Below are 12,404 nucleotides of genomic sequence, written 5' to 3' on the forward strand. Positions count from 1 at the left end.
TAGGTGCCAAAAGATTTGGATAGGACAACTTAAATGTGCTCGCTAAAGCACTCAAAAATAGCATCGCTCACTTCACACTAGGTGTGATTTATTATAAAATGTCACAAGCCACATGCTGTGGCTTTCACCTCACAACACTGTGTCCATGTCATCCATCCAATCTACTAGACTAGACCGCCCGGGGACCCACAGGGGTCCTTGGAAGTGTTCCAGGGGCACCCCCAGCTAAAGTATTGATAGTTAGGAAACAAAATGACCCTTTACAGTTCTGAAAACTCTTAGTGAACTGTATACCCATTTGTACACTGGCCAAATGTCCGTGGACAATGCATATCAAACTACGGGTCCGCAAAGTTAAAAGGTTTGACAACCACTGCACTAAGACTTGTCACAATGACAGAGGCCATTAACGAGTATTGAAGGCATGTTTTTCTCAGCCTGGACCTCTCCACTCCGGCCGTTTCTGGGGCGGGCTCTTTTTTTTAGGGCTTGGTGAATGGTGTGGTGTTAGCCTTGACAGAACTACTACGTTCTTTACTTCAGAGATTCCCTCATAGGACCTTTACAGGCCTGTAAGGGTCGCATTTGATATCCCCTACAGGAACCCTAAGGGGTCCCTGGACCCCACTATGAAAACCACTGCTTGCTTTACTTCATCCCACCAGCAGATGTTCAGGGTGCTCCCGATGCAGCTGTTTGTAGACGTTGTGTGAAGTTGGTTAGTTTTGACGATGTCCTGAGAGAAAGCAACACCCCCCCTGGAGTCATAACGAGCTCTCCTCTTCTTGAGTTACACGTTAATAAAATTACATGAAGTTCTATACAGCGCTGTTTCTAAAACAGTGGGTCGCGACCCACTTGTGGGTCACAGACCAATCTTTATGGGTCACGGCTCGAGTAAAAATCCCATTTTCTTTTCCTACCAAAAATGTAATATATATTTAAAAAGTTGTACTCCATTGCAGTACATGTGGACGGGAGCCACGGGAACGGCAGCCATACCAAAAAATTGATATTATTATAAACCTGCCTGAACTCCAGATGGAAGTGCACCCATCTGTAACCAAGTGCTGATGCCTTAGCGATGGGTAGTTAAGTCTCTGCTTCCACCCACGCGTGTCTGGTCCTCTGTGAAGCCCCGTGGTGGCAGGGAGAGGTATTATTCCACTGATGCACGGTGGGGACGTTGGATGGAGGAGGAGGAGGGGGGGGGGGGGGGGGGGGGGGGGGGGGGCTCTGCATAATCTGAGGACCATCTGTGGCTGTCAGCTGAAGCTGCCACTTAGTGGGCTCTAACACAATCGCCAGTGTCAACACTTCCCAGCCCTGGGAGCTCAGACACCAGCCTCCCTCCACCTCCTCTAGACAACAGGTCCTCCTGCACACAGGGGCAATAAGTCTGTCTAGGGATGTAATGGGACAATATGAAAATGTCATATCACGATTATTGTGACAAAGGAAATCGCAATTTACGATATTATCGCGATAATCAAAATCCATTATCCTGGGGCGGAACGTTTGCCAAAAAAATAGCAGATCTACAAGCTCACAACACGTCGCACTGTAGATCGGCTATTTTTTGGCAAAGATATTTGATAGAGTGAAAAAAAAGACATCAAGTACGTATATTACAATACCTTTTAGACTAGAGGGTTTAAGTGGTACCGGATTACAGCTCGGCAAATAAAAGATGAATTGATCCCAGTGCATGATGGAGGACGATATCACGATAAATTAAATCTCCACGATACGATTATCGTGAGTGATTTTTATCACGATAAACAAAAATATCGCTTATCGTCCCATCCCCAAGTCTGTCCAGGTTCATTCTATTCCAGCTGGGAAGATCATAGGGGATTTTCGCAGGGCGCTCTCTAAAGCAGTGGGTTTGAACCCTTTTCATATAAAGGTCCATTATTTATTCGACATTAGAGCAACAGACGACCATTTGATGAGATTTTGCCTCTCAAGCCCAAGTATTTTTAATTTTTTTGTCATTGTATAAGATTTTGTCCACAATTCCATGCTGTATTGATGTGGTACCATAGGAGATAATAGACCAACGTTGATCAAACTTCTTCTACATTCTCTAATTGTGTAGACTTTTTGTAAATTAAGTAAGGCTACTTACTAATGCAGATGTTTAACAATAATTAGTCTTTTTATTTGATCCTGTATTCTCTGTATGTTTTGGGTGATCATTCCGTTTATTGCAAATTTGTATTTGATGGATTGTACTAGAGGAAGCTATCACTTGTCTGTATTATACCAACTTTGATTTTAATGCTTCAATGGAAAATCCAATAAGTAAAAAACAACAAAAAGATTTAAAAAAATAAAGATTTACGGTTGAGAGCGTAAAATGAAACTAAATGGGGCCCATAAGGGTCCATATGAGTTAAAGATCTATACTTTGGTTATCAACTCTCCATCATTTAGCTGGGGAGTGGGGACCACCTGGAACCCCCTCAAGGACTACTAGTGGTCCTTGGTATGGACCACAGGTTGTGTAACTGGGTTTAGGGATCTCTTCTCTTAGTTAGTGGCCTATTCTGAAGCTCAATTTATAATTTGTTGTCCAACTGTGTGGCGTGCCGGAAAAAGACGATCTATGAGCTCGCAACTGCGACACGTTGTGAGCTTATAGATCTGCTATTTTCAAATTGCAAAGCCGACAGCATGCATTGGTCATTAGACATGGCACTATCGCCATGATCTGATCCTCCAATGATCACAGAAACCTAGATCATTAGATTTTACCTTGAAATACCTGGTAGAGGAACTCAAGGTCATATTCCACACATAATCAACTAAATGTCCAAAATATACATGTATTTGTCAGATAATGTGCTTATGTGCAAGACGGGTGAAGCATGATCTATTTAATAAGTCACCTCAGAAAAACTAAACAAAATCCTGCATCTCACAATATAGGTTAATGTTGGTACATTCAAATGACAGAATGTTTATTTCAAGTCATAAACAATAAAACGATTTCAAAAGAATGAATCAACTCAACCGGTAAATGAGTAAAATAAATAACTGGTAACCCTTCTAACATTGTTAAAATTTAACATCACTTTAGGAGCAAGGGTCGACCACCAGGAGGAGCCAAACTCATTGTATATGGCCTGTGTGTATAGTCTGTATAGATAGATAGATACCTTTATTATCCCAAGGGGGAAATTACCATATACACAGGCCTCTCTGCACATTTGGGTGGTTTTATACCATTGGTTCTAGAAGTAGGGGTCATTTAGGGGGTTCCCTGCTAAATTAGTTAATATAACATCAAAGTCACTTCAATCACTCTAACCCCATATACGTTGGCTACTTGAAAATAGCTGATCTACAAACTCGACCTGCCTCTTTCAAAAAAGAAAAAAAAAAGTGGAATATTTCTGATTTAAAATAACCGTGTCTGTGGTCAAATACATATCATTTTGGGGAGTCCTTGACATGAAGAAGTATGTGCTTACACACTCATGAAGTATAGTGACAAATTAGTTCCTTTCTCAGATTGTTTATTTTAACCGGAATAAAGCAAAGTTCCAGCATAACTTCCAACAACATGAGTGAGTGAAGTGGAAAATGACTGATCTCATGCACTCAAATGTGAATGTTTTTTCCCCCACTGTCAGTTCCCAGCTAAACACTCTTCCCAAGAAGTCATCCAGGGAACAGTCTAGTTTTTCATCCCCAACTTTACAGGTTATGAGTGTGATTCCTTATTTTGGTCATTTTCCTTGACAATTAATAATTATCAAGCACTTAAGTTTTATGCCACCCACATGACTCATCCCATAAGAGATTGCAAGACACATTGTTAATAATACTGCCGTTTAAAAAATGAGCAGTAAGTGGGGGCCTGATAGTGGAAAGAATCCTACATTACCCAAACAGGGTATAAAATACATATTTCAGAGCAGATCTGTAGTGGTGTTTCCTTTAAAGGATTACCCTTAATTTAAGAGTTTAAGTGTTTTTTTTGCAGTTTAAAAAAGATATCACATTTCCAAATGTCTTCTGGACCATGTGTGAATTAGAAATGTAAAACAGTTGAATGAATTCGACTTAAGACTTAAAAAAAGAGCACATGAAGCACATGAGCACAAAGACATTCTTTAGGCCAAGGCATGGTATGGCACAGTGTGGTATTTTACCATACGTTATGGCCAAAAAGATCTTGAGGCTAAAGAAAAGTAAAGCCATAATATAACTTTTCATGGCCTGGCCAACCTCTAATATTTTGTAATCTATTAATTTACCAATGATTAAAGAAACAGAATGCTGTTTTAAGATGATTCTCACATACTGTATCAACAGAAATGACAACAATGTCAGATCTATTTTGAAAATGTATGGCTCCATATCCACCATACCCTGCAGTCCTCAAATGACGCCCTTGATTTAGATCAGTGGTATCAACCCGTTCAGCGACCCCCCAAAATAATCATCATATTTGAACAGGGGACCCCCTACCCTGATAAGCACTTGGAATGGTAGGGGTTGAAGGCCGGACTACACCAGAGTTTTTCACGCGCATCAGTGAGTAATCCGTATGCGGGGAGTGAGTGCGTCTGCGAGTTTGGAAAGATCCAAAGTATATCAATTCAGCCAGCTACACCAGGCGTATGGATAGCGCAAGCCCCGGATACGCATGCTGTAAAAACAGGATTGGTTCTATTTTGTACGCGCACGTATGCGTTTTGTACACAGACTCTCTGGTCTCCCGCACAAATACTCCCTCTTTGGTGTAGCCTGCACGTTTTCTAGTGTAGTCCGGCCGTGAGGCATAATTATTTTGACGATTTGGCCAATGTTTGACCAGTATTTATTGTATAGTTCGTCTATTACTTTTGATGCAGTAATGATCTTTTCTTATTATTTTCTCTTATTAAAAAAGTCGTTAAATTGGTCTTAAAAGTCGTTAAATTGTCACTTTAGTGTCATCTGGGGACTCTGGCCCACAGGTTGAAAACCACTGATTTAGATGATGTGGTAGGGTGTACTTTTATTGCTCTTAAATCTATTCAGGAGTATTGGTGGATTTCTCCTTTTTAATCAACTGGATTATTGAAGTGCCAAGATTTGCATCGTATAAGAACACTTCGTCGGAGGGAACAATGCAGGAACAATGTAAGGCAAATTCAATAGGACAGGTATTTGGTTAATATATGTAGTTGCCCAACCTAAAGTGGATGATTAATTATTAAACGTTTGACTGTTATCATAGTTCTTCCTATTGGGATAAACAGTGGTATGTACCTGACTCATAAAATACTTTAAATAGCATGCAGCAATTAGCTCAAAGTCAGGTATGGCAAGGAAGGTGGCGACACCAGAAAGGTATTCTCGGTCGCTCTGTTGCCTTCTTATTAAATATGAAAATCAGAATATAAAAAATATATATACTGTATGTATGTGTGTGTAATATTTTGCGCTCTTTTCATTCACATGTGATGTCAGCATAATGTCATGTGCCGTCCCTGGCAACATTTTAGCTGAACCAGTTTGCGCACTGTCCCCATGATAACAAAGTTGTGTGGGTTTGCCTCAGAGCTCTCTTTAAGAGCATTAAAACGTAAAGGTTCACTGATGGTAGCCAAGAGTGTTTGGGTGGCGATATGGGCACATTTCTTGCTTTAAAAGTGGTACCATTATAGAAGCCATTGAAGAAAAACTGAAATACGTTAATGAAGTAGTTTTAAGAAAAAAAGGAGAGAATCCATTATTGAGATGTGCCGTTTAACCATCTCAAAAGCAGTAAGTAGCTGCTTAACTATGAACAAGTCTAACCCCAGACTCACCATTAGATGTCAACATCCTAACATACAGGAAGCTTGCCCCAGCACAGTTAACTTTTAAATATAAGACGATAAATTATAAGTTATATCTTACAAATGTGTCCATAGCTACTTGTAAAATTATTAGGATTATCTTAAAGGGGAACTTCACCCATGTTCAACCTAACTTCATATAATTGGTCCTAATACTCATAATAATACGGTAAGCATTATTGTCCATCAACGGTAGGCAAGTTTGGTCATTTTTCTATTTATAATCATGCAAGAACAATGGTGTCTAATATAGCACGCCAACTCTCCAGGAATAGAAAGCCTGATATTTCTATTAGCTTCGATTCCCCATCGATGACGTCACTGGAGTGTGGGTTTCTGAACTGCGCACAGACAGCCCTTCACGGAGACACAGGCGGAGTAGAAAACATTTTTTTACCCTATTTTAATTGGTGAGGACCAATTATATGAATATAGGTTAAGAATGGGTGAAGCTCCTTTAAACAAAATGAAGAAGAAAAACAACTAAAAGCATCTGAGACAAGGCAAATCTGGTGCTGAGTGGATTTCATAAATAACAGGTAACGGAGGAAAACAGCATTTGTCATCATTCGAGAATGAAATGTGAGAGCAGTGTGAGAGAAAACAACAGACGTTGCAGTGACAGAGAAACCTCCAACGTTTCGAGTGCAAAGGGGAGAAGCAGCTACTGATGTTGCACTCCTCAGTCCTCTCTGTGTCGCTGACAAACATCACATCGTGCTCAGTCCAGAACCTTTAGGAAAAAGGGCATCTGCATCTTGAGCCCCGCCCGTGAGCGATGAGTCCGTATATAAATTAAACAGCATTTAGTACCTGCTGTGGGCCGAAGAATTAGTCTGTGCGTTAAGTGGTCATCTGGCCCCGGCGCGTTTCACTACGATGGTGCCCGCCACCATGTCGTACACAGTCCTGTTGTGCTGGAAGAAGAGGAGGGTGATGAACGCCGGGAAGAAGAAGGCGATGGAGAAATTCTTGTTCAAGGCTCGGACCGTTGACCTACAGGGGAGAGCGAAACCGGTAGCCAGGACAAAGTAGTAAAAAAAACAAAAGTTAACGAACTGATAAAAGTAGGAAAACAAACATAAACAAACAAATCAGTACCAATATAATCTAAAATGTATATACAGTATAATATACATGTACCTTTCATTGTGACAGCGTTTTGGCTGTTCAACTATGGTGTATGAACTATGTGTCCGACTGGATGTATACGCTTTCATACAAATGTACGGTGACAAAAACCACTACTACAACATACAAACACTGACGCACCATGTGCTTGAGTGAGAAAGCTAATGAAACGGGTTTCATTAAAATAGACAGTGTATTGAGCCATTGCAGACAGAGTGATATACGTACACAACGACAGACAGCCTCATTGATTCCCATATCCGTTAATCTGCTAAACTCAGGCCGTTAGTAGGGGGTGATGACTATGTCAGCACTGAGTGTTCTGCACTATTCATTGTAATTTACTTTCTGTCTGTCTTGTCCTGTTGTATGTTATGTAGCAGCCTGCATGTCCAAGACAAATTTCCTTCGGGACCAAATAAATGAATCTTGAATCTTGAATCTTGAATTGCTTTCACCATCCACAGTACAATACTCACGCAGAGAGAGAGACGTTGTTGGCGGGAATCACCAGCACTCTGTTGGGCTGAACCAGTACAGAGGAGTCACAGGTGACCACCCGGAGTCCAACCAGAAACTTCCCTGGGGTGGCTCCTCCCGCTCCCCAAATACACACAATCTGTGGAAAGGATTAAACACTGCTGAAGACCTTTCAGGTAAGGGTCAAATTTAGATTTTAGACCAGGCAGACGTGAAGCCATATAAAAGAGTTATAATAATAAATGAACTGTGAACGGATACGGCAACATCCTGAATAAATCAGTCACTCACACACTGAGCCTGGGAGCTTCCCATCTCAATCTCCCAGGAACCTCCAAATCTTTGTGTGATAGAAACTTTTTTCTCATTTTTTTTTATATTAACCACTTGAACCCTAAGCGTCCATAAGCTTTAGCCAAAAATAGCAGATCCACAAGCTCACAACGCCTTGTAGAGGGGGAAAAGAGCAGACTATGTACAGAGTGAAAGGTAAAGTTTATTAAGTATTGATGGTTCATGTGGTTAAATATCTGAAAACACAAACTGACATGAATCCAAAATACACTGATGATTGTGCTGTCAAACAATGAAAGCATTTGGAATCTATTAACAAGTTGTGGGGGTCCCTGCTTCAACTCTCTTTCAACTAAGGGGTCCTTGGACTGAAAACGTTGAAGACCCCTGGTTTAGAGAAAACCAGTTAAAGGGATATTTCACTTTCAAAAAAACTTTTGGTCATTTTGTTGTCTAAGCAGGCTTTTATGAACACCCTGAACATTTTTTAATTTGCTTGATTCAATATTTAGATATTTGATGTAAATGTTATCAGGCCCTCCTCCTGCAGGAGGCCTCCACATACACACCCATTGTAACTTCAAACTCCATTTTAACCATGATAGATTCATTAAAAACACCCGTAATTTTTTCTGGTGACTCATACTACCCTCCTAATACGTGAGCAGGCTGTGTTTTTTCGCTAACTTTTTTCATTTATTTTTAATAATATTTTATTGTATTTCATTTTTTCCATTTTCCAAAATAATTATTAAAAATAAATGAAAACAGTTATTGAAAAAACACGGCCTGCTCACGTATTAGGAGGGTAGTTTGAGTCACCAGAAAAAATAATGGGTGTTTTTAATGAATCTATCATGGTTAAAATGGAGTTTGAAGTTACAATGGGTGTTTATGTGGAGAGGAACTGGGCCTGGAGGGCCTGATAACATTTACATCAAATATCTAAATATTGAATCAAGCAAATTAAAAACTGATCAGGGTGTTCATAAAAGCCAGATTAGATGATAAAATGACCAAAAGTTTTTTTGAAAGTGGAATACCCCTTTAAGTTAAAGAAGCACAACCATTAACCAAAATCATGCAGACTAGTCCTGTATGAGAGCAGCTCACCTCATAGAAACACACTAATATCCGATAGACGAGGGCGACGAGCATCATTTTCTGGAGTTCCTCCATCGATGTGTCCTCGTCTATTTCCTCCACTATGAAATGCATGGCGAACTTTGAGATATCCCTGAGAAGTCAAATTAAAACATTAAACAATTAAAACAACTATGGGATAGTCTAGACTCTAGTAGTTAATAACTATAAGCATACCCACGACGCCTGTCTTTCTGGTTGGTGGTGTTCATGTCATACAAAAAGAAAAGGAGCACACACCGTCATCGATATTGATAAGGTGCTGCTGATCAAGGTCAATACGAAACATTTTTAAAAGAAAAGTCGCACAGCTCATAGCCATGATGCAATAATATATTTTTAAAGTTTTCTATGTTTCTCTGTTGTCTGAAGGTTTTCCATCCAAGTGATCCACAATGGTATCCTTGTCATTCAAGCTCTCAGCCTGATTATGTTGCCTATTTAAACCTGACTAAAGATTAAGTTGCATTTATTGTTCATATCTGCTGGGTGCTCCAATGCTTCTACAGTAAACACCACGCTGCTAGCCACGCCTTTCACTGACACTATTGGCCACTTCAGAAAGTTGTACCACCCTCATTTTTTCATTTTATTTCTATGAACCCTGAACCTCCTAGTAATCTCAGTAAGATCAAAGTTACGGCACAACTCTCTGATCAGGGAGTGGCTGGACTGGAGCTGGAACACTGCACTTATCGATCTAGCAGGCTAGGAAACAAGTACTGGTGGTCCCAAAGGACTGGAGCTATTCTGAACTACTCAATAAAACAGAAAACACAAATACCAAAACAAAGAAAAGGCCCAGTTTTTCACAACCACCACAAAAGGACAAGCCAATACACTCACTGCATGCCACTCAGGTGCATAATGCTGATAATAATGGTTGCTTTAATGAAGAACAGGATGAAGAAATCCACCATCTCAGCCAGGAGTCTTTGGAGAGGCGAAGGTATGCTATACTCTCTGCCTAAGGAGGCAAAAAACAAAATATGTTAAGCCTGATTTATATATAGTTCAGCACTGCATCTGTGTTGGACACAGAGAATTGCAGATCGACAATCTCATTAGCCGCAAGCAACTCTACATTATACCCATTTAGGCCTGACCTAAGTTTTTATCTGTTATCTAGAGTTGCAAACAGGCCATATATCGAATTTGAAACAGAAAAGTGTTTGAGTTTGGAAGCACACGTTGGAAATCACTCAATGGTTGACTTGCAGGATGCATTGTTGACAACAAGCACTTCTGAACTCCAACACTTTCTGTTGGATGTATGGGCTGTCAATTGTTGGTGTTGCAACTCTAGATTCCAGATATTAAAGAGTTGCTTGTGGATACAAGCTCACAACACATAGTACTCCAGTGCATTGTGAGGTTGGCTATTTCTGTGCACGACACGAAAGGATAAATCACAAAATCAGGCATTAGTAAATCAAGTTCAGCCAGATATAAGAATTCTACTGACAGATGGCTTTACATACTACATAGGCAATAACACTTAGCAATGGCCATTCTACTGTCAAAATATAAGTTAAAATCAGGAAGTGTACGTATGTATGGTTCACATACGTCGTCTTCAACTTTATTGTTTACACCATGTACAAAAGAGTGTATTTTGTTCAAACTTCCTTGGAAGTCCACAGCCAAACAACACATAATGTGGGGGTTCTTGACACTTGACAGACAACTACTTAACTACTACAGTACCTACACATAGAGAATGACACAATAGGAAGCTATGGGGAGTACTGGGGAGATAAATCCAGCAATTATTAAAACTTTAGTTATTAATTACTTTGTAGATTTTTGATGATTATTACAAACATACATTACCCACTGTCTTCAGCCCTGGCTATATACATTTAGGCCATTTGAAATGTACAATCTCACAATGATCTGGTATTTTCAAACGTTTTTTTTATACATTTGAAAACTTTAAATTCTGCATAATACTTTTGGTACTTTGAGTACATTTTGATGCCGATACTTTTGTACTTTTACTGATTCACTGAAGTACATTTAGAATTCCGGACTTTCACTTGCAACCTGGTATTTCTGCATTGCAGAATTGATACTTTTAACTAAGTAAAGAAATGTGAGTACTTTCCCCACCCCTGGGTTTGTTACCTCAGTGCTTCTCAAACTTTGAAATGTGAAGGTCTCCCCTTAACTTTGACAGTGTACAAATGGAACCAAATGTCCATTTGGTTCCATGTGTACACTGTCAAAGTCACAGGCTTGTAAGGGTCCATTAAAGGAACCTAGAGAGTCCCTGAAATCCACTTTTTGAGAACCACTGCGTTACCTTACCTGGTCTTGGGGCGTTCCCGTTCTCCTGGGGCTGCTGCTGCTGTGTGGGGGCTGCAGCAGCAGCGGCCCCTCCAGGGCCCTCCCGTGCGGGGCCTGCAGGTGTGCCGCTGGCCCCGGCGGGCGGGTAGGGCGACAGGGGCAGGCCGAACGGGTTGTTGTACCAGTTCTGGGCGTCGAAGCTGGCCGAGTGGAGCGGTGCCGCCAGCGGCCCCCCGGGAGGCTGAGGCAGGTAATAATAATACGGATTAGACGCCGCCGCTGACACGGCCAGCCAGCTCTGCCAGTGGACATATCCCGTGTAGTAGTTCCACATCCACGCCTGCAGCCTCTCGCAGTACTCCGCGGTGGCCCGTCCGCCGCAGGCGGCTCCGCGGGGGACTTTGTCCGGGACTCCGTCGTCCGTCCTCCGCGGCTCGGTCTGGACGCCAGAAGGAGTGTTGTTTGGCTTCTTGTCGTCGGGCTCCATGTTTGTGTTTTCAGAGTCGGCCATGTTTGGTGCTGACGTCATGCGGAAACGTCACCCCCGGCCCCTCCGATGTGGATTCTTTCATTTTGTGCGCAGAGGAGAAGGCGGTTTGTGGTGTGCGACAAAAACAACTCTCACCTCTGAGATTGGGTTATTTTTGGATTAAATAATAATTAACGTATCTAAATCTTTCAAAGAGGAGGGAATATCACGTAAAATGTCAGCTCTTAGAATAAGGATGATTTAGCAGTAAACCGACTCACTCCCTATCACAGTAAATGTTGGTATAACCCACTGGTAACTGGTTCCCAAACACTGGGTCGTGATCCATTTGTGGGTCACGGACACATTTTTATGGATCCCTTTATTTTTTTGTTTCCTACATTTTGCTTTTAGTTTATAAAAAAGCAAAACAGTAAATATAAATATAATTATGAATTAAAAACATAATTCAATGTTGTTGTTTTTTCCCCAGTAATTTGAAATGTCATAAAGAAATCAAATGTTTAAGAAGTAGTGAAAATAGCTGAGCTTGTAGATCTGCTATTTTCACTTGTTTGGGTCCCAGGCAAAGCCAAAGGGCTTCTAGAAAGTTGACCAGACCACTGGTAAAACCATAATCGACTGTAGAAAAGATAACCCATACTTTTTTCTTGCTTTTATTTGTTCCAACAATCACCACCAGAGGGCAGTAAAGAGCAGTGGAGCCAGTGAACCTATAAAATTATAGATAGATAGAT

The 12,404-nt window shown here is 40.9% G+C and overlaps 1 protein-coding gene across 1 annotated transcript; it reads right to left on the minus strand.

Annotated features, from left to right (window-relative positions):
• Nucleotides 1–3,113: 3,113 nt before the first annotated feature.
• Nucleotides 3,114–11,672, minus strand: LOC308304528 (protein FAM8A1-like). The gene is made up of 5 exons (XM_080749140.1): nucleotides 11,199–11,672; nucleotides 9,735–9,855; nucleotides 8,859–8,982; nucleotides 7,451–7,590; nucleotides 3,114–6,836 (listed from the first exon to the last, which is right to left on the minus strand). The coding sequence occupies exons 1-5, from the start codon at nucleotides 11,662–11,664 to the stop codon at nucleotides 6,692–6,694; spliced, it is 996 nt and encodes a 331-aa protein (XP_080605266.1). The 5' UTR covers nucleotides 11,665–11,672; the 3' UTR covers nucleotides 3,114–6,691.
• Nucleotides 11,673–12,404: the final 732 nt, after the last annotated feature.

The sequence above is a fragment of the Nannobrachium achirus genome (assembly GCF_963921795.1).
Source record: "Nannobrachium achirus genome assembly, chromosome: 2".
In the NCBI taxonomy this organism is placed as follows: domain Eukaryota; kingdom Metazoa; phylum Chordata; class Actinopteri; order Myctophiformes; family Myctophidae; genus Nannobrachium; species Nannobrachium achirus.